Source organism: Mandrillus leucophaeus, unplaced genomic scaffold, assembly GCF_000951045.1.
Source record: "Mandrillus leucophaeus isolate KB7577 unplaced genomic scaffold, Mleu.le_1.0 Scaffold50, whole genome shotgun sequence".
NCBI lineage: Eukaryota > Metazoa > Chordata > Mammalia > Primates > Cercopithecidae > Mandrillus > Mandrillus leucophaeus.
Genome location: NW_012105365.1, coordinates 1,306,746 through 1,333,997, shown reverse-complemented (window position 1 = coordinate 1,333,997; position 27,252 = coordinate 1,306,746). Strand labels below are relative to the sequence as shown.

Sequence of the window (27,252 nt, the reverse complement as noted above, 5' to 3'; positions counted from 1 at the left end):
ATTTCGCAACATTTTATTCCAAGGACACAGTCTAGTCAAAAGACGTTTGGGGTGGGGCAAACATGGGGCAAAAGAACACCTACAAAAGAAAAAAGCGCAGTTTCTTGGAGGCTTGTCAGAAGCTAAGACTGGGGAAGTGGGAACCAGGGCCCTTTGGCGAGAGTTGGGGTAGGAATCGCGTCAGAAAAGCAATTTCTAGAGCGGAAAGGTGACCCCACATTACAAAAAGAAACGGAGTAGAAAAATGGGCTTTACTCTTCTAGAGCTGCTTCAGAATCTCCTGAAGACCAGGGAGGAACCCTGCAGGCGAGCCAGGAGGATACTCAGCCGCTCCCGATAGAGGGGTGCGCAAAGCTGCCGAGCCGTGTGTGTGCGGCTCCCTAGTACACTCACTGCTGGCTCCCTCTCGGTGCTCTGGGCCCTCCCCAGCTCCCCCAACACACCCCCGCCCCCTCCGAGCTCCCCGACTCCTCCCCGGCTCTCCACTGCTCTTCCCGACTCCTGTCGGCGTTCCTTGGGCCCTGGGTGCCACGAGCTGTCCAGAAGCGCAGCCCCTAGCGGCGCGTCACTGCCAAGCCGGCCTCCGCGCGCCTCCCTCCTGCCTCTTCCCTGGCTGTACACGATCCAGCTTGGGTAGGCGGGGAAGCAGCTGGAGCGGGACCGCAGCCGCAGCCACCCTGCAGCCGCCAGTCGGAGGTGCAGTCCGTAGGCCCTGGCCCCCGGGTGGGCCCTGGGGAGTCGGCGCCGCTCCCGGGGAGCTGCAAGGCTCGCCCCTGCCCGGCGTGGAGGGCGCGGGGGGCGAGGAGGTGAGCGGGTCGGGGAGGAGCGTGAAAGGAGGTGGCGGCGGCGGAGTTGAGGGTCAAGATGCAGTCGGCGCCACGAGCTGCATCCATTCTCCCCGATTCCGCGCCCTCAGCGGGCGTCCGCCCTGAGCTGCGGGGTCCCTGATCTCCTGGCACCTTGAGGTGGAAAGTGAGAAGGGTGGAGAAGGGTGTCTGTTCCACTGATTCCCCCTCCTCCTCCTCTTGGTCTCCTAGAGCTAAGGGCAAGTCCTAGAGGTTGGGCCCAGGAGAAAGAAGGCCAGGGGACATTGTCCCAGGTAGGATGGGTCCCAGCAGGAAAGGACAGACAGGTTACTTTCGCCCCCTTGATAGTCTCCCTGCTACTTTGGGTTGATGCAGGGAATTTCATGGAAGATCGTGCAGTGCTGCTTGCGAACAGGTATTTCTAGCAGTCATTTTGTTTATTTCCGAGTAATGTAATCGTGGTGTGTTTAGGCCATTTCTGTTGGAAAGTAATTGGCCTCTTCTTTGACTGTCCTAAATTATCTTTGAGCCCTGTGTTCAGCCTCAGCCAAAACTTGTTGAAAATTATGCCCTAAAAATCTTGCTCTTAAAATAGAGCAGAGAGATAAAGAGCATTTTTGTTGGGAGATTTCCATTTATTATCTCTGCCACCCCGTGGAGAAGGATTGGTGTCAGTTTTTACTCCTCGGGCAGTTAGTTTTTTAGATGGAAAGACAGTCCAGGCCATAGTTAATTGTCGCTCATCACTATAGGAGAAACAGAATTCAGACTCCTGCCCCACCCCCACCCCCAACCTCCTGACTTAGATTCTAGTCCTTTTAACAGCCCCGCTGTTTGGAACTGTTTTTGTTTTCTAAAGCACCTCCCCATCCTTCCTTTTCTCCACTTTATTATTTCTTCATTTTATTGATCTCTGTTTATTTTTTCTTTCTTTAATCCTATAATTTTTTTTACTCCGATTCTCTCTCGGTTGCTTCAAAGCTTGAGGCTATTTAATGGAAAAACAAAACAAAACAAAACACCCGTCCTAAATAATTTGCAGGATGTTTAGAAACATAAGAGTAACTGTATATGCTGCCATTGGGGTAGCTGCACTTTCTGCCTCTTAGCTAGTCACTCTGTCAGGGTGTGGGGAAATGAGACAATGTTGAGAATGATAACTTGAGCAAATTTGCAGTAAGGAAATGAAAAGCTTTATCCAAGTCACTTTTTATTGTACTGGTGCTATGGAAAATGTGGTGAATGAGCATAGTTGTATTTTAATGCTGAAAAAAAACAGGACAGGTGAAGACAAATTTTTAAAGAAAGGATTGTAAATGAGTTAGAAAAGTGAGAAAGAGGATACATCAAAAATGCGAAAGAGTAAGACTGCAGGTGTGATAGAGGACATAGGACATCAGGAGATGTATTTATTCCTGCTGGGCCAGAAACCAGGACGTTGAGGTAACTGAGACTTTAACATAACATTTAACATAACATAATATTTAACATAATATTTAACATAACATAACATTTAACATAACATAATATCAACATTGATAAATCACCTACCCCTTCAGGGCCCACATGTCTTTTCAACAAAAAGAGAAGTCTGATCTAGAGAATTATTCACTTTTTGTCCTGAATTTTTTTGATGCATTACATAACAAAGAATTTTTATGGCATCCTAAGTTACACTGCCAGACAATGTGGAGGCAGTGATCACGGACAAGACAAACATGGTTCTTCCCTCATGCAGCTTATTGTTCAATGAGAGAAATAGTAAACAGAAAAGAAACAATTATATAAAATATTACAAAATAAATTTAACAAGGGCTGAGTGAATTATTCTGCTATAGAGATGGAACAGTATATGAAAAGTTCCCAAGGTACATAAAGTGATTGTTCTTTTCTCCTTCTAGAAGAGGATGCTGTGGGTGAACAATACAGATTAAGGTTAGAGAGGGGAAGCGGGGGCAAACTCATTCGGGACCTTTTATGTGATAGGAAGGTGGCTGTAGTTCTAAGTAAAGGAGCACTGATTTTAAGGAGAGACTTTTTATGATGATTTACATTTTAAGATGATCTTAGCTGCTGTGGAGATGGTTTGGAAAGGGTCCAAAGAGAAAGTAGGCTGACCCATTAGGAAATGTTTGCAGAGTCCAGGTGAGATGATAGAAACCTGAACTAGCCTGGTATTGGTGGAGAGGGATTTATGAAATATGTTGGAGAACAAGAGTTGGTGCAGGATTTTATGTCAAAACTGAGAGACAGCAAGGACTCAAGAATGACTCACAATTTTCTGATTGGAGCAACTGGTGGGTAATGGTGACATTTACACATTTCCAGGCAAATGGGACCAGGTCTGGGTGGAAAAAGTTCAGGTTTGAACCTGTGAAGTTTGAGATGTCACAGAAAGAGGTCATAACCATATCCCCTGGGGAGGCAAAAAAGGGAGGCTCTCCAGGACATAAGTGGATAGACTGGTCTTTGATAGGTAAAGTTGGTGATTGTTAATTTAAGGTGAAACTAATGAGCTCAGTTTTCTGGTTTTTCTCCAGCAACCTTCACCAACGTGGATACAGATACAGAGAAAATGGATAGCTGGGTTCTTCCAGGACTAGAGTTTTGCCAAGCAGATATGATGGAGAGTAAGAGAGTTAAGGATCTTTTCAAGGGAGTGACTGTAAATCTAGTCTCAGTTTAAAGAGATACCAGAGTAGGCTGATGGAGAGTACAGGATATTAAGCAATTAGAGAGGTCGAGGTCAACAGATCAGATTTCTTTTGCTGTCTAGAATTATCAGTGTGGATATTTAAACTAAGATTATTGGAAGTCCTGCAGAATTAGATAGTGCTTGGAGATTTCAGGAAGTGAATGACTGAGGTGGGGTAGAGGCAAAAATTCATTACCTCCAATGAATAAGTCAAGGAAATAGCCCCTGAAGTTGAATGGTTCATCCACTTGAATGATAAAGTCCAGGAAAAACATGATGGTTATTGGGGTAGAGAGGATGACCATGTGTATGCTGGGAGCCAGAGTCTGCAGTCATAAGGAATAAACTAGAAGTCAGTAGAGGACAGCAGTGAGGACAGCATTAAGGACAGGGAGAGGGTATGGTGAAGTACCATGAGTGGGTGTTTGCAGGAGAGACGATGAAGAAGAGATGTTCAGATGTGGGCCCACAAAGGGAAGGTTACGCCACCCCCACCTCATGACCCTGGAGAGTTATGTTTTCTTGATGGCCTCTCCAAATCAGCAGGTTGTGAAATATCATCAAAACCTCTGCGGACAGCCCTTTCAGAGTTGCTGTCATCCAATAATAAATGTCCTATTTATGTGTGAAACAAATTAGGTTCTATTTTTCAAAATTAACATAGCACAACAGCTGCCATTCAGCTTCAGGAATGTTCAGGAAATCCTTCTAAACTGAAAACCTTAAGAGGCTGTTTAGCTGAGTGTAACTGAATTCCCTATCAGAATAATACATTCTCAAGTATTAAATGTGTACAGCAAGTCAAATGCTCATTCAAGAAAACTATGTCCTTGACACACACTTTTAGATTGAGCTCCCGAAGTTGAAGTGTTAAATATAGGGTGGTGATATTACCATTATCACACAGCTTCAAGACTTATTTAGTGTTGGAAACTACCACCAGAGTCAAGTATAACCTATTTGTTTGCCGTTTAACAAAGGAAATCGAGACTCAAAGGATCAAAGTGATTGCAGAAACTTAGGCCTGCTCTTTTACCCCTACACCATGAAAACACAACTTTCTATAAATGACATAGTTGTTTTTTGTTTCTGTTTGTTTTTGTTTTTGTTTTGAGGCTGAGTCTCACTCTGTTGCCCAGGCTGGAGTCCAGTGGTGCGATCTCAGCTCACTGCAACCTCTGCTTCCCTGGTTCAAGCGATTCTCCTTCCTCAGCCTCCCAAGTAGCTGGGCACCTGCCACCACCCCTGGCTAATTTTTGTGCATTTTTAGTAAAGACGGGGTTTCATCGTGTTGGCCAGTCTGATCTCGAACTCCTAACCTCAAGTGATCCACCTGCCTTGGCCTCCCAAACTGCTGGGAGTACAGGCGTGAGCCACCACACCAAGCCTATAAATGACAGTTTTATCAGTTATTTAATTTGGATTCCTTACGAATAACATCAAAAGAAAAGGTAGAGACACTATGGGCATCACCTGGGAGCTTGTGAGAAATGCAGAATGTCTAACCTCCCTCTAGACCTAGAGAATCTTAGTGTGCATTTAAAAAAGATCCCCAGGTGATAATATTTGCATTAAAGTTTGACAAGTGAGTCATTCCCTTAGAAACACCGGTCTGCTCAGGTCAGCAGGATCGTGATGTCTGGAGAACCGGGGAGGGGATCCCCTTATAGAACAGAAAGAAGAGATATAGTCATAGAAATATTCTGAATTTTGAATATTATGAAACAACAGGAACAAAGTGTGCTGTGCAAGGAGTGACGCATTTTAAGGAATGGCATTGCCCTTCCCAGAAAGTGGAGAGAGGAAATTGCAAAATAGTGAGTGGACCTTCTGATACTGCTCCTCCTTGAGTGGAAAAGGGGAAAGAACTGCATGCGTATTCAGCGTCCTGTATTCAAAGGTAACTGCTTGCTACTCTTTCACAATTGTAATTTTTCATTACTACAAACAACAATGTAAACATTAACATAAGTGAAGGTCAAAAAGCCACATCTACTATCGCCAAATGATTATTAGAATAAGTATTAGATTTAATTCTGAATCTTTTAGTAGAGTGATTTTCAATCTTGGTTGCATAATAAAACATCTGCTAATCTTTTTTTAAAAATGTTGTGGCTTAGGATGAACCCCAGACCAATTAAACGAAAAGTGGATGGTGGGGGTGACCTGTGATCACTGTGTTTTAAAACTCCCTGGATCATTAGAGCATGCACCTAGGGTTGAGAAACACTGCTTCAGTAGCTACATTCAGAAGCAACTCTGAGATTGCAGTTCTGCTTCTCCATGTGCCAAAACAGTGTGACTCTCCCTCGCTACCATAAGCATAGTGCCAAGCCAGGTCAGCAATATTCAGGTCACACTCACTGGCCAGTAGGATTTTCAGAACCTTGAGGGAAGTAGGATTTATTTCTTGAAGAAGCCTGCTTACACTAACTTTTAAGACAAATTGATACATGTTACATATTTATGGGGTACACATGAGTATTTGTCATATCCATACAATGTGTAATGATCTGGTTGGGATTTGGGGGGAATTCATCACCTTGAGTACTTATCATGTCTATGTGTTAAGAACATTTCAAGTCATCTCGTCTGGCCACTTTGAAACACACAGTACATTGTTACTAACTATAGGCAACCTACTTTGCTATTGAACATTAGAACTTATTTCTTCTAACTGTACATTTGTATCCATGAACCAACATCTCTTCATCCCCTCCTCCCATCAACACATCCTTCCAGCCTCTGATGTCTCTTATGCTAATCTTTACCTCCATGGGATCCACTTTTTTAGCTCCCACACACGAGTGAAAACATGCGGTATTTGCCTTTCTGTGCCTGGGTTATTTCACTTAACATAGTGGCCTCCACTCCTATCCATGTTGCTGCAAATGACGTGATTTCATTTTTTTAAGGCTGAATAATATTTCATTGTGTATACATAACACATTTTCTTTATCCTTTTGTTGATGGACATGTAGATTGATTCCGTATCTTTGCTAGTGTGAATAGTGCGCAAAGAAAAAAACAAACAAACAAACAAAAAACCCTGAGGATAGGTATCTCTTTGATATACTAATTTCTTTTCCTGTGGATAATACCCAGTAGTGAGATTACTGGATTGTATGGTAGTTCTATTTTTAGTCTTTTGAGAAACAACCCCCATACTGTTGTCCACAGTGGCTATACTAATTTACATTTCCACCAACAGCGTATAAGGGTTCCCTTTTCTCTGAATCCTTGTCAGCATCTGTTGTTTTTGTCTTTTAATAATAGCAGTTCTAATTGGGATAAATTGAAATCTCATTGTGGTTTTGATATGCATTTCCCTGGTGATTAGTGATGCTGAGTATTTTTTCATATACCTGTTGACCATTTGTTTGTCTTCTTCAGAAAAATGTCTATTCATGACCTTTACCCATGTTTATGGGATTATTTGTTTTTTATTGTTGAGTTTTTTAGTTCATTGTATATTCTGGATATTAGTCCCTTGTCAGATTAATCGTTTGCAAATATTTTCTCCTATTCAATAGGTTGTCTCTTCATTCTGTTGATGTTTCCTCTGCTGCACAGAAGTCTTTTAGTTTAATATAGTCCCATTTGTCTATTTTGTTGTTGTTGTTGCTGTGCTTTTGAGGTCCTAGCCAAAAAATCTTTGCCTAGACCAGTGTCTTCAAATATTTCCCCAATGTTTTCTTCTTGAAATTATATAGTTTTGGGTCCTATGTTTAAGTCTCTAGTTGACCTTGAGTTGATTTTTTATATGGTGAGGGACAGGAGTCCAGTTTTATTCTTCTGCATACAGATATCCAGTTCTCCAAGTACCATGTATTTGAAGAAGATATCCTTTCCCCAGTGTATATTCCTGGTGCCTTTGTTGACAATCAGTTGGCTGTAAATGTGTGGATTTTTTTTTTCTTTTGTGGATTCTCTTAATCTGTTGCATTCATTGGTCTGTGTGTCTGTTTTTATACCAGTGCCATGTTTTTTCGGTTACTATTGCCTTGTAACACATTTTGAAGTCAGGTAGTGTGATGCCTTCAGCTTTGTTCTTTTTGCTTGGGATTGCTGTAGCTATTCAGAATATTTTTTGGTTCTATATGAATTTTAGGATTGCTTTTTCTAATTCTATGAAAAATGACATTGGTATTTTGATAGGGATTGCATTGAATCTGTATATTGCTTTTGGCAGTATGGCCATTTTAATGATATTAATTCTTCCAATCCATAAGCATGCAATGTTTTTCCATTTGTTTATATCATCTTTAATTTCTTTCTACAGTGCTTTGTAGTTTTCCTTGTAGCAAACTTTCACCTCCTTGGTTAAATATATTCCTAGTTTTTTGTTTTGTTTTGTTTCGTTTTTAATAGCTATCGTAAATGGGATTGCCTTCTTGGTGTCCTTTTCAGCAAGTTCATCGTTGGTGTATAGAAATGGTACTGATTTTTGTATGTCGATTTTGTATCCTGCAACTTTATTGAATTTATTTATCAGATCTAAGAGTTTTTTTGTGAAATCTTTAGGTGTATCTAGATCTAAGATCGTATCATCAGCAAAGAGGGACAATTTGACCTTCCTGTTTTCCAATTTGGGTACCTTTTATTCTCTCTTTCCTGGTTGCTCTGGCTAGGACTTCCAATACGATGTTGATTAGAAGTGGTGAAAGTGGCATCCTTGTCTTATTTCTGTTCATAGGGGAAAGGCTTTGAGCTTTTCCCTATTTCAAAATAATGATAGCTATTATTATTATTATATAGATCATATAAGCCCTTATTATGTTGAAGCATATTTTTTCTATGCCTAGTTTGTTGAAAGTTTTATCATGAGGGGATGCTAAATTTTCTCAAATGCTTTTTCTGCATCTATTGAGATGATCATATGGTTATTGTCCTTCATTCTCTTTAGGTGATGTATCACAGTTATTGATTTGCATATGTTGAACCATCCTTGTATCCTTGGGATGTGTCCCTGGAATAAATCCCCTTTGATCATGATGTGTTTTTTTTATGAGTTGTTAGATTTGGTTTACTTCTACAGACACACACACACACACACACACACACACACACTTTTTAGGAGACAGGGTCTTGCTCTGTTGCCCAGGAGGGAGTGCAGTTATGTAATCATAAATCACTGCAGCCTTCAACTTCTGGGCTCAAGTGATTCTCCTGCCTCAGCTCCCGAGTAGCTAGGACTTCAGGTGTGTGCCACTACGCCTAGCTAATTTTTAAATTTTTTGTAGAGATGAGGGTCTCATTATGTTGCCCAGGCTGGGCTTAAACTCCTAGCTTCAATCGATCCTCCTGCATTGGCCTCCCAAAGTGCTGGGATTACAGGCATGAGCCATCATGTCTGGCCCTTGGTTTGCTAGTATTTTATTGAGAATTTTTGTATTTGTGCTCATCAGGAATATTAGTGTGTAGTTTTCTTTTTTGTTGAGGCTTGTTTGCATTTGGTATGAAGCTAATGCTGATCTCATAGAATGCGTTAGGCAGAATTCCCTACTGTTCAATGTTTCGGAATAATTTGAAGAGAATTGGTGTTAGGTCTATTTTGAAAGTTTGGTAGAATTCAGCAGTGAAGCCATGTGGCCCTGGACTTTTCTTTATTGGGAGTTTTTAAATTACTGCCTCAACTTTTTTGTTATTGGTCTGTCCAGGTTTTCCGTTTCTACCCGTTTCAATCTTGGTAGGTTGTATGTGTGTAGCAATTTATCCATTTCCTCTAGGTTTTCCAGTTTGTTGGTGTGTAGTTGTTCATAATAACTTCTCACGATCTTATGTATTTCTGTGGTATCAATTGTAATGTTTCCTTTTCCATTTCTGATTTTTTATTGGAGTATTTCCTCTTTTTTTCTTGGTTAGTCTAGCAAGTGCTTTATCGATTTTATCTTTTCAAAAAACAAAACTTTTTGTTTCATCCATCCTTTGTGTTGTTTTTTAAGTCCCAATTTGTCTAGTTCTGCTCGGATCTTTATTATTACTTTCCTTTTACCAATATGGGGTTTGGCTTGTTTTTGCTTTTCTAGTTCCTTGAGGTACATTATTACGTTGTTTATTTGAAATTGTTATGATTTTTTGGTATAGGTGCTTATTGCTATAAACTTCCATCTTAGCACTGCTTTTGCTGTATCTCATAGGTTTTGGTGTGTTGCATTTTTATTTGTATTTGTTGAGGGAAATTTTTTGATTTCTTCCTTAATTTATTCTTTGCCACCATAGTCATTTAGAAGCATGTTGTTTAATCATTTATTTTTACAGTTTCAAAAGGTCCTCATGTTACTGACTTCTAGTTTTATTCCATTGTGGTCTGAGGAAATACTTGATATGACTTTGATTTTTTAAAAATTTGTCAAGTCTTATTTTGTGTTCTAACATGGTCATTCTTAGAGAATGTCCATGTGCTGATGAGAATTTGTATTCTGTAAGTGTTTTATAAAATGTTCTGTGAATGTTTGTTAGGTCCATTTGTTCTAACGTATAGTTTAAATCTAATGTTTCTTTGTTAATTTTCTGTCTAGATTATCTGTCAGATGCTGGCAGGGGGTGTTGAAGTCCCCAACCGTTGTTGTATTGGAGTCTGTCTCTCCTTTTAGATCTGATAACATTTTATTTATATTAATATATCTGAGTGGTCTGTTGTTGGGTGTATATATGTTTAGAATTGTGATATCCTCTGGCTAGAATTGATCCATTATCATTATTTAATGACCTTCATTGTCTCTTTATACTGTTTTTGACTCAAACTCTGTTTTATTTCATATAAGTATAGTGACTTTTGGTTTCCATTTGCGTGGAATATCTTTCTCCATCCCTTTGCTTTCAGTCTTATATGTGTTTTTATAGGTTAGATGGGTTTCTTGTACCCAGCATACAGTTGGGTCATGATTTTTTATCTATTGCTAGTCTATATCTTTTAAGTGGAAAATTTAATCCATTTGCATTCGAAGTTATTCAACAATGAAAACTTCCCAAGTCTAGTGAGAGATGTAGACACCTAGATACAGGTAACTTAGAGAGATCTCCAAAAAGATACAATACAAAAAGGTCTTCCCCACAGCACATTATAGCCATATTGTCAAAAGTAAAAGACAAAGAGTGAATTCTAAAAACCGCAAGAGAAGAAAGACTAGTCAACTATAAAGGAACCCCCAGCAAACTAAAATTTTTACCTGTTCACATTCTGATTTACAGAAGGGGTTTGAGCTTGCTTTGTGAAATAAACAGATAATTAATGTTGTTTTGTTTTTGTTTCTGTTTGAAAAAGTCTTGATCATCATGATTGTTAGATTTAAAGATTTTGCAATTCTTATATTTTGGGAGATGCTACGGTATATACTCAGAAGAACTCTGGGCTGGGATATAGGAAACTTGGATTCCCTTGTGTGAATCTAGCAACCTTTTTTACCCTTAGATAATGCACATGATTACCATTAACTTTTGAATGAAGTGAGCATGGATTTCATTACTTCTGGTTTCTTTAACCGCTCTTGATTCCCAACATTGCCAGTGACATCTCCAAATGGATATTGACAGTTTTTTTCCTACCCTGGTACCTCTGACTCCTGCCTGCCCTTCTGGGTGCATGGACCACGCCAAGGGAGTGGTCTGTCTTGAAAGGTGTGAAATGAAACATGTAATTGATTTAAAAATAGTAAAAGTTCTTCTTTCCCAGGATTGGTTACTCCTAGGTAACGCTGAGGAGGAATGAAATGACCAAAGAAAAAGGAATAACATACTAATTTGAGTACAACTATAATTGTTACACCTTGATACTTATAACCCCGAGAAAACACCCTTTCCTAAACTCCATACGTACACCTGAATAACACATGTCTCAGCTGGACTGACTACCTGGGTTCAAATCCTGGCTCCCCTGTTTTCTGTCTTTATGTCCTTGGATAAATTAATTATCTTCTGCAGGTCTCAGTTTCCTCATCTACAAAGTGGGTGTGACAGTATTAGCACCTGTCTCTTAGGGTAGTTGTGGGGATTCAATCAGTTAATACGTAAAAACCACAAGAGAGCTGAAATACATTATGTCCTATATAAACATTAAGTAATATTACTATAATTATTGTCTTTCTAAAGTTTAACATACTGATGTATTTTGAGTTACTGGATGTGACTCATTTCTAGGGTAAAAAGTTGAATTTTCCTGGCTCTAGTCATTTCAAATTTCATTTAGTAAACCAACATATTTTTGAAACATTCCACCTGTGCCTGTAAAGTCCATTAAATCCTCTGAAGTGGTCCACATCTGCTATGAGCATAAAAGAAATTGTGCAATGAGGGTAGAATGGAAGAGTATTTTTCTTTCAGACCCAATTTTGACACTAATTCATGGCAACCTGATTTGTATTCTTGAGCAAATTATTCCAAATATGAACATTTCAGATGTTAGTCTCTCAACTAAAAAATAACTTGAGAGATTTTTCCAGGAAGAATAACTGCATCATAGTTTATGCAGCCAACAAAACGGCGTCATGTTGAGGTCCAAAGGGCGTGGGTGGATAAGCAGAAAGAATACTCCAACGGCTGTAGGCAGGTGAAAGATGATTTTATTCAACAGCAACTCTCATCAACAAGTTTCTCACACTGTCCATCCTGTCTTGGCTGCTTAGTCTGGTGGCTCCCACACACAGCTGCGGGGCCTGCTCTCCCTTGCCTTTGGAGTCAGCACCTTAACTATTTCAGTTTCTCTCTCTGGGCATGGGCAAGCCAAGCTGTGTCCTGGCTCCCCCTGTCCGTCTGCAAAGACAGACAGCTCTGACTCTCTCTTTCTCTGGGCACAAGCGTGCCTGTACAGTGTCAGCAGGGCAATTATACCTTTTACAGACAATAGTGGTGAGCTTCTCTGTTATGTCTACATGGCTATGATAACAAGTGAAGTTATATGCCTGTGCTGTAAACTCACTCTGGATGCTTACCTCTGCCTGTCCTTGACCAAAGCACCGCCATGTTTCTTACAAAGGGGAAGAAAAAGAAAAAGATTTCATAAATATTATATAATTTAAGACCATAAGCATATTACTAATCCCTTTTTCCATAGGTAAGCTATCTTTCTCAATGATACATTGTAAGATCTAGAGCGAATGATAGAGAAGTCCATGGTATTTACTCTTTTGTTACATTTTGATGCCTATTTTTCTTAAGATATTATTTAAGTGCCAGGGTTCATTGTTAGCTGATTTATCTAGCTCTCATTTAATGATAGTCACTAGCTACTGAAGTATATAGGGAACTTTATAACCTCCACCTCAAATGACTCTAGACAGTTTTGGTTTAAATGGCTTTTTAAAAAATGGTTTTTCTTTTTTCTCTTGTCTTGTGATCCATCACTTAGTATCGCAGTCCTCTCTGCCTCTAGCAGCATTTGTGATTTGCTGCCTCTGATCTGCTCAGAAGCTGGGTAATCATGCTTGTTACAAGTGTGTTTTTCAAAAAAGTTCTGAGTGAAAACCTCAGTCCCTTTTCTCATGTGCTCTAGTGAGGTAGGAGGCAGATCTTGACTCCAGAGGCAAGGTTCAGACACTGGACCAAACTGAGGTCAGGGCAGAAGCACCTCCCCATAAGACATGCCCACCAGTGTGCCATGTCAGTTTACTACTGCCATGGCAATGCCCAGAAGTTACCACCCCTTTCCATGGCAACAGCCCAACAACCCAGAAGTTACAACCCTCATCCTAGAAATTTCTGCATAAATCACCCCTTAATTTGCATATAAATAAATTAGGTTTAAATATGAGTGCAGAGCTGCCGCTGAACTGCTACTCTAGGCACACTGCCTACGGGGTAGGCCTACTCTGTAAGGAGCAGTACCTCTGCTGCTGCTGTAAACTGCTGCTTCAGTAAACATTGCTGTTTAACACCACCAGCTTGTCCTGTAATTCTTTCCCAGGCAATGCTAAGTACCCTCCTGAGCTAAACCCCAATTTGGGGACTTTCCTGTCCTGCGTCACTAGTGCCTTGCTGCTCAAAGAGGGGTCCTCAGACCAGCACTGGTATTGCTTTCATTAGAAATGCAGAATGTCGCGCCTCCCTCCAGACCTACTCGATCAGAATCTATATTTTAACGAGATTCCCAAGTGATCTGTGTGTACATTAAAATTTGAGAAGCCCCACTTTAGCACATCACCTTTGTGACAGTTAATTTTCCTATTGAGATGCTTTTTTAAAAAACGAAAGATTTATATGATATGAAGAGAAACCAGAATAGTGATCCTTTTTTAGTTTACAAATTGTGTCTTACTGTGCTCTATGTTAAAGTGTGGTGAAATATTTTACCTCTAGAAATACACATTATTACAATGTCTAGAAGTGTTTTAATGTTCAGTAATAGGTAACTGATGAACATTTTATTTTCTCTCCCCTAGGATATTTTTGGTGATCTTGGAAGTGTCTGTATCATGGAATCAATCTCTATGATGGGAAGCCCTAAGAGCCTTAGTGAAACTTTTTTACCTAATGGCATAAATGGTATCAAAGATGCAAGGAAAGTCACTGTAGGTGTGATTGGAAGTGGAGATTTTGCCAAATCCTTGACGATTCGACTTATTAGATGTGGCTATCATGTGGTCATAGGAAGTAGAAATCCTAAGTTTGCTTCTGAATTTTTTCCTCATGTGGTAGATGTCACCCATCATGAAGATGCTCTCACAAAAACAAATATAATATTTGTTGCTATACATAGAGAACATTATACCTCCCTGTGGGACCTAAGACATCTGCTTGTGGGTAAAATCCTGATTGATGTGAGCAATAACATGAGGATAAACCAGTACCCAGAATCCAATGCTGAATATTTGGCGTCATTATTCCCAGATTCTTTGATTGTCAAAGGATTTAATGTTGTCTCAGCTTGGGCACTTCAGTTAGGACCTAAGGATGCCAGCCGGCAGGTATGTATTTTACATTTTTATTCTTATGTATCTGGTATTTTGTAGTTAAACAGCTAAGCAAATATCAAACATTTTAAAACCAAATTCTGACACTTTCCAATGATTATCATTTGAAAATTAATTATGAGCACCTGAAAATTAATGTCCTGACCTTGTAAGGGCACATTCCCATTCCCAAAATGATATGGAAATCTGGGAAAATAATGTGAACTTCATCCAGTTCAACTTGAGAATAAAGCAGATGGGGAGCTCGGTCAACACCATTGTGGAATGAGCTTTTATAAGTAAACACATAAAATATGTTAAAAAAAATTTTTAAATGTTCTTATGCATTATCATTAAGCATGATTATAAAACACTTTTATTGTTTTTGTCCGTAAAGACAGTTGATTCGATTTCTTAGAAAATAAGTTTAAGTATTATATCATTGTATGCTGTATATCAGAGTCATGATAACCATTTACTTTCCAGTCTTTGTTTTAATGACTAGTAAAAGAACATATGCTTTTCTACAGGCTATTTCTGAATCTTTTTTTTCTTTTGCATATCCACCAAAGTTTAGCAGTAGATATAGAATAAGCAAATTAGAACCAGGACCTGTGAGACAAACCTGAATTTAATCATATACCCATATTTATACCAAATTTAAATTTTTAACAGAAAAAAATGTGGAACAGTGATGAAATTCAAAATAAGCTACAAAATAGTCTAAATTTGTATTTTGTACTGTTTGTGCCTTTATTTTGAATGTTTGGTTTATTTTTAGACTTATTATATCATATTATGTCATATTATAATTTATACAAAATTTTTTCCAAATGAGTTTTTAAAAAAATTTATTCCACCATTGTCACAACTGTAATAAATTAATTTAGAATACTTTTTTCTTACTTCTGTTATAAAAGGACCTCTATTTTAAAAGTTCATAAATGATTATATAATATTCATTCAAATAGGATTTGTCATTCATCTAGCTAATGTTATCTGAGATTAATAATCCAAAGAGTGTTATATTGTCACCATTACATAAATAGAAACATGCAAATATTTCCATGTGGTCTATTTTAGAGTCCTTATACAAACATCTTTAGGGATATATTTGGAATTTGTTTTCCCCAAACATTACTTAGAGACTTTATAGCAATATTTTTCTAGCCTTGAAAGAGGTGGCCTACCCATTAGTAATAGCAGCTCACTCCAGTAGTGAACTTGGGGCTCAATAAATACTTGTTGAATTTTCAACTATATTATAGTACTATCTAACAGATTTCGATAGTTTGAAAGCCTACCCTTGCCTCCACCCATCACGTCATTAGAGTTTCTGTAAAAGTAATATCTTTGTCTTAGAAAAGGACAGTTGCTTTTCTATTTAAATTAACTAAGCCTTGTAATTTTTTTACTTGCCAGGTATATCATCATTATTTAGAGATGAAAGAATTTAATATACTGACCAATGAAATAGTATACCTGAGATTATTATGGTTTTTTCTGAGATACTTGATGTATTGGTTTCTAAACCTAAATTTTATTTAAAATCTCATTAAATTTTATTAAAAAATACAGCATCATGACATAATTTAAAGGTTTTAATCGCAGATGGCCATCCAAAGTGCATGCCCACTTCCAGTCATGCTAAATATCTGTAAAGGGCAGTGTCTGCACTCATACTACTAGACAGAACTGCTACAGTGCTAAAACTACATATTGTTCATGACAGCAGGGAGTGCCAGCCCCACACTGTCCCCTGTGGGAATTAGAGAGGTGGAGTGGGGCAGGGGCATGACCAGTACCTCAAAGTCCACCTAAACCCCTGGAGAGGAGGCCTTACCCGGCTGCTGCTACTGAACCATGCCTAGAAGAGTACACTTTTCTTTCCACCTGCCCCCCTCCCACCTGGGGGATCCCCTCTGACACTCGAGGTTGCAGCTACATTTTCCTGCATTTTATTGTCCTGTTATCATAAGTGGTAAGGACTTTTTTGTTCTCATGACACTGTTTAAAACCTATTAATAATAGGTTAATACATTCATAAATGCCTTATCTCCTGAACTTTAACCATTTGCATCACTCAGGTATCATCACAGGTGATGCTCCGTAAGTGGAGTATGCGATTGCTACCATTTTTATAAACAACAGTGGTAATGCTGAGTCTTTTTATTTTTCCCACAGGTTTATATATGCAGCAACAATATTCAAGCCCGACAACAGGTTATTGAACTTGCCCGCCAGTTGAATTTCATTCCCGTTGACTTGGGATCCTTATCATCAGCCAGAGAGATTGAAAATTTACCCCTACGACTCTTTACTCTCTGGAGAGGGCCAGTGGTGGTAGCTATAAGCTTGGCCACATTTTTTTTCCTTTATTCCTTTGTCAGAGATGTGATTCATCCATATGCTAGAAACCAACAGAGTGACTTTTACAAAATTCCTATTGAGATTGTGAATAAAACCTTACCTATAGTTGCCATTACTTTGCTCTCCCTGGTATACCTAGCAGGTCTCCTGGCAGCTGCTTATCAACTTTATTACGGCACCAAGTATAGGAGATTTCCGCCTTGGTTGGAAACCTGGTTGCAGTGTAGAAAACAGCTCGGATTACTAAGTTTTTTCTTCACTGTGGTCCATGTTGCCTACAGCCTCTGCTTACCAATGAGAAGGTCAGAGAGATATTTGTTTCTCAACATGGCTTATCAGCAGGTACTGAACATGCTGGTTATTTATCTGATGCTAGTAAAATACTTTTTATTAGTATAAATTATAAAACATAAAATTTTACATGCCTTTTAATGGAAATTTGATTTTTGTATACTATGGAAGGGGAAAGAATTGTTCTTTAAACAATGTTTTCGCATAAGAATTATGTGGCTAATTCAAAATTATTTCAAGTAAAGGCTGCTACCATCCTTTTCCTTACAGAATAAAAGCAGAAACGTAGAGGGTTGGGTTCTCCCCTTTTTTCAATGTTATAATTGCAATGAGTGCTTTCAGTATTCAACAATTCATTATTTTAATGTTTTATAATTGGTCGTGCTCCACAAAATGATGAGGCAACTCTCAGTAAATATATACGATAAAATTAGAACTGGTAAAAATACAAAGCAGATCAGGAAGACAAGATCAGGAGAAAAAAGTCGAATACACCTCTGCTGAGAGCGTCTGCACAGCTTCTCTTTTGGCTTTGAGATTTTCAACACAATGAGAAAGGAGACCCTATTATTTACAAAGCTCTTGTTATCAAAAACCAGAAAACATAATAGTTCCACGGGTGAAGCTTTTCTAGCACATAGCTCTCAAAAAAAAAAAAAAAAAAAAAATCTTAGGGAGCACTTCATGGAAGGGGCTTGATGATGAGCTAGACTATGGTTTTCCTCCATAATTCCCAATCCACAAATGTAATTTAAGGGGTTTCCCTGAAGCTGTTTGGTATAGCATTTCTCAATGAAAGCCAAGAACATTGCACCAAAACAAATGTGTAAAAGCATGTGCATTTTGTAAGGATCGAAGGCATCATAGTCCGAGTATGTGGCATCTAGTACTTAAGCTTGTTTCAACAATAAAACCTAAAATAATATTTTTCTAATTAGTAGATTGATAACCTTTAAGCCATTCACTTTCTGGAAAAAAAAAAAAAAACACTTCTCTTAATGAGATACTAAGGCTTTTATAGTTGCTCAGTTGGCTTCCTTACCTCCTTCCAGTCATTTGCCCAGATCTCACCTTTTCAGTGAGTCCTACGCTGGATACCATTTTAAATGCTGCTGCCTCCACCCCAACCAGTATTCCAAATCCCGCCGACTTACCCTGCTCTACGTTTCTTTTTTAAATAACGCTTACCATCTTCTAACACACTTGATTTCCATGTTAAAAATACATTTACCAGTGTTTGCCTTCCCCCATCAGAATGTAAGTTCATGAGAAGAGGGATCTTTGTCCATCTTTTTCACTGATACACACCCAGTGCCTAGATCTGAGCCTAGACATTGTGGACACTCAAACAGCCCATTTGTGGGATGAATGAATGAACTGGGAGAGCAGGTAGATCCAGGTTGTAGTCTCTGAGTACACTGGGTAATGCTGTTATTCTGTATTGTATAGATATCAAATAAGAAGATGGTAGGTTGAACTCTGGGGCCTCTTTCAAGATAATGGTATGATTGCCTCAGGGAACTAATGGTTAAGAAGCAGCTTTTTGTTGTTGTTAAATTTTAAGTATGTTTTGTTAACTGGAATTGAACAAAGTTAAACTGTTGTTAAGTTAGAATCTGTTTTCCATTAATAGATACTTATTTAAATAAAAAATTTCAGCTGATGGAGTCCAATACTTGATTTATACTCTAATTATATTCTGAGTGTAAATAGAACTTCTAAAGGTAGTCCCTACACAGAATACCACAAATTCAGAGTTAACTGTCTGACTTGATTATATACACATTATCAATGTAAGTAAAAGATGTTTGGAAAAATACTGCATATAAATGACACAGTCAGAGAGTTGGGAATCATATTAAATTAGGCAGTTCAAGTGGAGAAATATTTGAGCTCCATTGGCCGTTATAGCCAGGGAAATCATAGCTTTCTAGGAAGAGAAGATGAGAAGAAAGACAAAACAGAGATATATTATTCATGTGATGGAAGAAGATACTGACGTAGTTTAGAAATTCCCTGCCTGGATCCAAGTTGAACTAAGGCCAGACTGTATCCCAGATATTCAACCAAGTTTAAACCAGCTTGTAAGAGTACTTCGAAACTAAGTTTAACTCCAGTAACTTCTTTTGTGTCAACCTAGAACCAACCACTAGGCATTTTATGGTGTTGGACTCCAGAGTCCCTGTAATGATGATGTATTACAAATGTGATGGCAAAGCTTTGCCGTTTTATTCTAGCACGTATACAAGGAAAGAGAAAGTTTTGTCTTCCTTTTGTTTAATTCTCTTTTCCCCTACACCTGGAGCAGTATCATCCAGTAACATGTTCTCTATAATGGTTTGTTAGACTGAATTAGTGCAACTTAAATATGTCTATATATGACCAGGTTCTTCTTATGCCAAGAGTGAACTCTGTGCTGAATCAGTTAATGTTCTACTAAACAAAGGAAGTTCACGTTTGCTTTCTTGTTAGGTTCACGCAAATATTGAAAACTCTTGGAATGAGGAAGAAGTTTGGAGAATTGAAATGTATATCTCCTTTGGCATAATGAGCCTTGGCTTACTTTCCCTCCTGGCAGTCACTTCTATCCCTTCAGTGAGCAATGCTTTAAACTGGAGAGAATTCAGTTTTATTCAGGTATGTGGAGTTTTGTTTGGTCAAGGACTGTGCAGGATAGGATTTCCTTGTTAAGAACAACTGAATTTTAAATATTTTCCTTATAAAAAGGGTGCCTTTGAGAGTGTATTTATGCATCTAGATACATTATGCTGGAAGGCAGCTTAGGACTGCTCTGGTTAAGTAAGTGAAACACCAGTCAGTATATGATTGTACTGGAAGACTTTGACAGCACTGCCTTCCAGTATACTATGTTAAGAATGAAAAGTTATCTTAAAAGAGAAAAAAAAAATGAAAGTGGGGAAGGATGAGCTTAGATCAAATTTAATGTTGAAAGTCAATTTATTATTAGCCAAGTTAATGAAAAATTGTTTTATGTTTTGAGTCATCTTGATCTGTCCAGAAAAATCTTATTAATTTGAACTCAAGTGGGAGTGTCAATCTGAATATTTTAAAGAAATGTGTGTGTATATACACACACATACAAACACAAGCAGTAGCAAACTAGGTAACTAGATTAATGGATTATAACATGCAGCCAGCCTTAAGAATTTTGTTAGTACAGGTATTTAGTGTATCAGTAGTACACTAATATGTATGGATGTCTGTAAAGGGATTTCAAACCACCATTGTATTTAATAAGTTAAACATTCACCCTCTCCAATAGTATCTAAATAATAAGGTTGCATATTTTAAAAATACATAACTGAAACATGGACCCTTCTTGTATTTTTACAAAATCTGTACTGGTTGTATCCAAATGGTTTACAGCACAGTAGACAAATTCATGTCCTTTGGTGGTACACTTAAGTTTTGTTTCATTTCATTGCTTATTTGCTTGTTTTTTTTAAGGTCATGTAAAAATCTCATTCAAAGCAGGGCCATAATGCTTATCTGAATTTATTTTTCCCTTTCAAAGAAAAGGGAGAGTACTTTCCCAACAGCTAGTTTAAACATACCTGAAAAGAAATAGAAGGTTCTAGACAGATGCAAATTATCATTATAAATTTAGATGAGTAATTGCAAATATTTTGCCTGCCGGAGGGTTGATATTTTCTCAGTAAAGTTAGACATTACATCATTATATGGATGTAATATTACTTTTATATAACAGACTATTTTTCAAAGTAAGCAGTCTTAAACATAATAATTTAGCAAACTAAAGAATGGTGATCTTTTAGAATTTAACCTGTAAAGTGCCTAACTGAAGTATTCTTATTAAACTCTGTATTTGAATTATTGTTTATATTAATACTGCAGGATTTTTCATACTTGCCTATTAACCAGTGTGTATATGTGTGTGTGTGCCCATGAGGATGCTCATTTAATTTTAATTTAATTTAATTAATTTTAATAATTTTAAATGAGTTTATTTAATTTTATCATATATCTGTTTATGTATTAACAGGTATGTGTCACCTAACAATGGGGAACATTCTGAGCAATGAGGCAATTTTGTCACGTGAACATCATAGAGCATATTTATACAAACCGTGACCTATTGCTCCCAGGCTACAAACCTGTACAGCATGTTACTGTACTGAATACTATATGCACTTGTAACACAATGGTAAATATTTGTGTACCTAAACATATCTAAACATAGAAAAGGTACAGTAAAAATAGGGTATATAATCTTGTGGGACCACTGTTGTATATGCAGTCCATAGTTGACCAAAATGCCCTTATGTGGCACATGACTGTATTTATGTGTATGTGTACACACACACTCACACACACACATATATACACACACACATTTCTTTAATACACAACTGGTGGAAATGTGAATAATTTTTATAAAGAAGAGTTTAGCAGTATGTATCAGTACCCTTAAGGAAAAGCTAGATGTTTTGACCAATAATCCTACTATTAGAAACCAGTCCTAAGAAAATAAATCAAAATATGGAAAATGGCCTAACATGACATTTATAGTTGAGGAAAATTGGAAACAGTAAATTATCAACAAAAAGGAATGGTTGAATAAATTATGCACATCCATTCAATAGAATATTATACAGTATTAATGTCATCTTCATACTTAATGACATGAGGAAAATGTTCTTGATAAAATAAATGAAGTAGTAAGAATATTGAAGTGTATGCAATCGCGCCTCATTTGTGTAACATAAGGTGTGCATATAAATAATACATATAATGCATATATAAAAATATTAATATTGTTTAATTCAGTAGAGGACAAAGGTTAACTTGATAATTTAAGACAAAGTAGTTTTATCAAAATATAAACATGGTATATCTTGAACTTAATTTATGGGTTTCAGTCATTTGTTTCTTATTCTTTGTTTCTTTTCCTTTCTCTCCTGGCCCAAGTCTACGCTTGGATATGTCGCTCTGCTCATAAGTACTTTCCATGTTTTAATTTATGGATGGAAACGAGCTTTTGAAGAAGAGTACTACAGATTTTATACACCGCCAAACTTTGTTCTTGCTCTTGTTTTGCCCTCAGTTGTAATTCTGGGTAAGATCATTTTATTCCTTCCATGTATAAGCCGAAAGCTAAAACGAATTAAAAAAGGCTGGGAAAAGAGCCAATTTCTGGAAGAAGGTATTGGAGGAACAATTCCTCATGTCTCCCCAGAGAGGGTCACAGTAATGTGATGATAAATGGTGTTCACAGCTGCCATATAAAATTCTACTCATGCTATTATTTTTATGACTTCCACATTCAGTTACAAGTATGCTGTCAAATTATTGTGGGTTGAAACTTGTTAAATGAGATTTCAACTGAATTAGTGATAGAGTTTTCTTCAAATTAATTTTCACAAATGTCATGTTTGCCAATATGAATTTTTCTAGTCAATATATTATTGTAATTTAGGTATGTTTTGTTTTGCCCAACTGTAACCCTATTGTTACTTTATATTTCATAATCAGGCAAAAATACTTACAGTTAATAATATAGATACAATTTTAAAAACAATTTGCAAACCAGCAGAATTTTAAGCTTTTAAAATAATTTAATGGATATACATTTTTTTCTGAAGATTAAGATTTTAATATTCAACTTAAAAAGTAGAAATGCATTATCATATGTTATTTTTAAGAAAGGACATATTATATTAGCATCTAGGTAAGGGTGCATGATAGCATTCCTGTATTTCTCTCATAAAATAGGATTTGAAGGATGAAATTAATTATATGAAGCAATGTGATTATATGAACAGACACAAATTAAAAAGACAAATTAAACCTGAAATTATATTTAAAATATATTGGAGACATGAAATACATACTGATAATACATACCTCATGAAAGCTTTTATTCTTTATTGTGTTACAGAGCAGTTTCATTTTCATATTAATATACTGATCAGGAAGAGGATTCAGTAACATTTGGCCTCCAAAAGTGCTATCTCTTAATACAGTACCAATCCTGGGGATTGTATAATAGTTCATAGTTAGAACAAAAGTATCAAGTTTGCACACAAGTAGTCTGTCAGCTGACCTTTGTCGCACCTTACAGTCACCACTTGCTATGGTATGGGATTATACTGATGTTCTTTGAGGGACTGTGATGTGCCAGGCATGGTTCTAAGTACTTTACTTGTATTATCTCATTTAATACTTAGAACAACCCCGTGAGATAAGTAGTTATTATCTTCATTTTACATATGAGGGACCAAAGGATAGAAAAGTTATTTTCCAAAGGTCATGCAGTTAATAAATGGTGGAGTGAGCACTCAAGTCCAGGTAGTCATATTCCAGAGGCCACGGTTTTAACCACTAGGCTCTAGAGCTCCCGCCGCAGCCCTATGCATTGTGTTCACAATGCCAATCTAGATGCTTCCTCTTTTGTATAAAGTCACTGACATTCTTTAGAGTGGGTTGGGTGCATCCAAAAATTGTATAAAAATATTATTATAATAAACTTATGACTGCTTGTAGGGTAATTCACAGTTACCCTATTCTTGGTTGTAACATGAGCCTGGAGACCTGTGGCAGTCCATATGCCTCCCTATGCAGTGAAGGGCCCTAGCAATGTTAACAAATTGCTGAGATCCCATAGAGTCTTTCAAAAATCTCTGTAGACCTGGTTTTCTCCTTTTTTCTTCCTGAGAAGTTCTCCTGCCTGCATAACCATTCATTAGGTAGCAATTTACAAGCATGAAGGATATTAGGGTAAGTGGCTAATTATAAATCTACTCTAGAGACATGTAATTATACAGATTATTCATAAAATTTTTCAGTGCTGTCCTTCCACATTTAATTGCATTTTGCTCAAACCGTAGAATGTCCTACATTCCCCCCACCCCCATTTGCTATTTCTTTATTAAAATAGAAAATTATAGACAAGATACAATTATATGCATTCCTCTTCCTGAAATTATAACATTTCTAAACTTACCCACATAAGTACTACTGAACCCAGCTGCCAACAATAAAAAGACTTTTATTTAGTAGAGACTACCTTTCCCACCAGTGGCTCTTTTCCTACAACTGCATTGTCAGTTTGGTAATTCACTCATGATTCTCTAATGTTCTCCTCTTGGTGAATTTTATTATCTTGTACTTTCTAACTGAGCTCTGTCTTTTCTTTATTTTAATTATATTTCTCCCCACTTGATAATCACTTGTTAGTTCTTGGTAGGAATTCAGTTGGGCAATGATAACTTTTATGGGCAAATACCTAAACATTCTATTATAGTGAACTAATGAAAATAACAGCATATTTTCAGTATTTTCTTGTTCCTTAAATTTCAGTTAACACTATGCTTAACTGTTTAATGTGAAACGAAATGAAATATTCCTAAAAGTTAGATGACTATTAAAGCATATATTGTTGCATGTATGTATTAAGTAGCCAATACTCTAAAAATATCACTGTTACAGATAAATGAGGCCTTTAAAAATATGAAAAACAAACTTTTGTGAAAATGTATAAAAGATACATCTGTTGTTTCGAATGGCACTATCTTCTTTTCAGTACTACAAAAACTGAATAATTTTGAAGTTTTAGAATAAATGTAACATATTTACTATAATTCTAAATGTTTAAATGCTTTTCTAAAAATGCAAAACTATGATGTTTAGTTGCTTTAATTCTATGTGATTATTTTTCTTAATTGTTATTTTTTTATAATCATTATTTTTCTGAACCATTCTTCTGGCCTCAGAAGTAGGACTGAATTCTACTATTGCTAGATGTCAGAAAGTGGTGGTGAGAACCTTAGAGCAGTGGAGATTTGCTACCTGGTCTGTGTTTTGAGAAGTGCCCTTTAGAAAATTAAAAGAATGTAGAAAAGATACTCAGTCTTAATCCTATGCAAAAAGAAAAAAAATCAAGTAACTTTTTTCCTATGAGGAAAATAACCATGAGCTGTATCATGCTACTTAGCTTTTATGTAAATATTTCATATGTCTCCTGTATTAAGAATATTTAAAATCATATTTAAATAGGAATATATTCATGCTAACATTATTTTTCAAAATATACATGGAAATTTAGCCCAGATTGTCTACATGTAAGGTTTTTATTTAAACTGTAAAATATTTAAAAGTATGAATAAAATATATTTATAGGTATTTATCAGAGATGATTATTTTGTGCTACCTACAGGTTGGCTAATGAGCTCTAGTGTTAAACTACCTGATTAATTTCTTATAAAGCAGCATAACCTTGGCTTGATTAAGGAATTTTACTTTCAAAAATTAATCTGATAATAGTAACTTAAAGTATATTATACTTTCATTACAATCAAATTATAGAAATTACTTGTATAAAAGGGCTACAAGAATATACACAATTTTAAAATATTTTCATATATCTCCTATCTAATATGATAACTTAATTCTTCTAAATTACCACTTGCCATTAAGCTATTTCATAATAAATTCTGTACAGAGTCTCCCCCCAAAAAAGAGATTTATTTATGAAATATTTAAAGTTTCTAATGTGATATTTTAAATAAAGTATCATAAAGGTAATAAGTAAATATTTATTTAGGAATACTGTGAACACTGAACTAATTATACCTGTGTCAGTCTATGAAATCCCTGTTTTGAAATAAGTAAACAGCCTAAAATGTGTTGAAATTATTTTGTAAATCCATGACTTAAAGCAGGATACATACATAGTATAACACACCTCACAGTGTTAAGATTTATATTATGAAATGAGATGCCCTACCTTCAATTGTTCATCAATCAGTAAAACAAATTCTGATATATATTCAGTACAAATGATTAGCCCTGAATGAAATGTAATAATTTCAGTGGAAACTCAATCTGTTTTTACCTTTAAACAGTGAATTTTACATGAATGAATGGGTTCTTCACTTTTTTTTTAGTATGAGAAAATTATACAGTGCTTAATTTTCAGAGATTCTGTCCATATACTAAAAATGTTTTGTTCAGCCTAACATACTGAGTTTTTTTAACTTTCTAAATTATTGAATTTCCATCGTGCATTCATCCAAAATTAAGGCAAACTGTATGGATTCTTCCAGTGGCCAGATGAGCTAAATTAAATCACAAAAGCAGATGCTTTTGTATGATCTCCAAATTGCCAACTTTAAGGAAATATTCTCTTGAAATTGTCTTTAAAGATCTTTTGCAGCTTTGCAGATATTCAGACTGAGCTGGAACTGGAATTTGTCTTCCTATTGACTCCTTTAAAAGCTGCTGCCCATTACATTCCCGAACTGTCCTTGCAGTTAGGTGTACATGTGACTGAGTGTTGGCCAGTGAGATGAAGTCTCCTCAAAGGAAGGCAGCATGTGTTCTTTTTCATCCCTTCATCTTGCTGCTGGCATTGTGGATATAACAGGAGCCCTGGCAGCTGTCTCCAGAGGATCAAGGCCACACCCAAAGAGGAAGGCAGATTAGAGACCAGAAAGACCTTGACTACTTCCCTACTTCCACTGCTTTTTCCTGCATTTCAGCCATTGTAAATCTGGGTTTGTTACATGACGTGAAAATTAATCCTTTCTGCCCTACAGTTCTTTATCCTGATACTGTTTAACACTGTCTGAATTAACTAGACTGCAATAATTCTTACTTTTGAAAGCTTTTAAAGGATAATGTGCAATTCACATTAAAATTGATTTTCCATTGTCAATTAGTTATACTCATTTTCTTGCCTTGATCTTTCACTAGATATTTTGTATCTGCTTGGAATATATTGTCTTCTTTTTAACTGTGTAATTGGTAATTACTAAAACTCTGTAATCTCCAAAATATTGCTATCAAATTACACGTTTTCTATCATTCTCATACTGCCTTATAAACATTTAAATAAAAAGTAATTTAATGCTTTAACTTCTGTTTTGAAATGTTGTATACATGTGGATTTTTTTCTTACTGAATAATAATTCCAGTATTTGATGGAGGCCTTCTAATAATTTTCTGAGTTATTTCTTTTCAGAAGCATCCAGAAAGCAATACACGTGATAGTTTTGGAGGGGTTTGGTTTGTTTTTACTGAAGTAGTCATTTAGAAAAACCTCCATTTACATTGATTTTATTACATTATTTCATTTTACTAGCATTCATTAAGCATCTTTAAATCAGAACACACACAATATTCAAGTTATTCTGTAAACCCCCTGGTAGCAGAAATTTTATCT

General features: G+C 36.7%; 1 protein-coding gene across 4 annotated transcripts; it reads left to right on the top strand.

The window, feature by feature from the left end:
• The first annotated feature begins 453 nt into the window (after positions 1-453).
• STEAP2 (STEAP family member 2, metalloreductase) lies at positions 454-26,959 on the top strand. Of its 4 annotated transcripts, XM_011996020.1 has the most exons (7): positions 2,634-2,674; positions 5,292-5,401; positions 13,878-14,402; positions 16,572-17,099; positions 19,521-19,685; positions 21,999-22,146; positions 26,234-26,959. In XM_011996020.1, the coding sequence occupies exons 3-7, from the start codon at positions 13,911-13,913 to the stop codon at positions 26,263-26,265; spliced, it is 1,365 nt and encodes a 454-aa protein (XP_011851410.1). In that variant the 5' UTR covers positions 2,634-2,674; positions 5,292-5,401; positions 13,878-13,910; the 3' UTR covers positions 26,266-26,959. The 4 variants fall into 4 exon arrangements, with proteins under 4 accessions (XP_011851409.1, XP_011851408.1, XP_011851411.1 ...); XM_011996019.1 differs by lacking the exons at positions 2,634-2,674; positions 5,292-5,401 and adding an exon at positions 454-806; XM_011996018.1 differs by lacking the exons at positions 2,634-2,674; positions 26,234-26,959 and adding an exon at positions 517-806 and having other exon boundaries at positions 21,999-23,560.
• Positions 26,960-27,252: the final 293 nt, after the last annotated feature.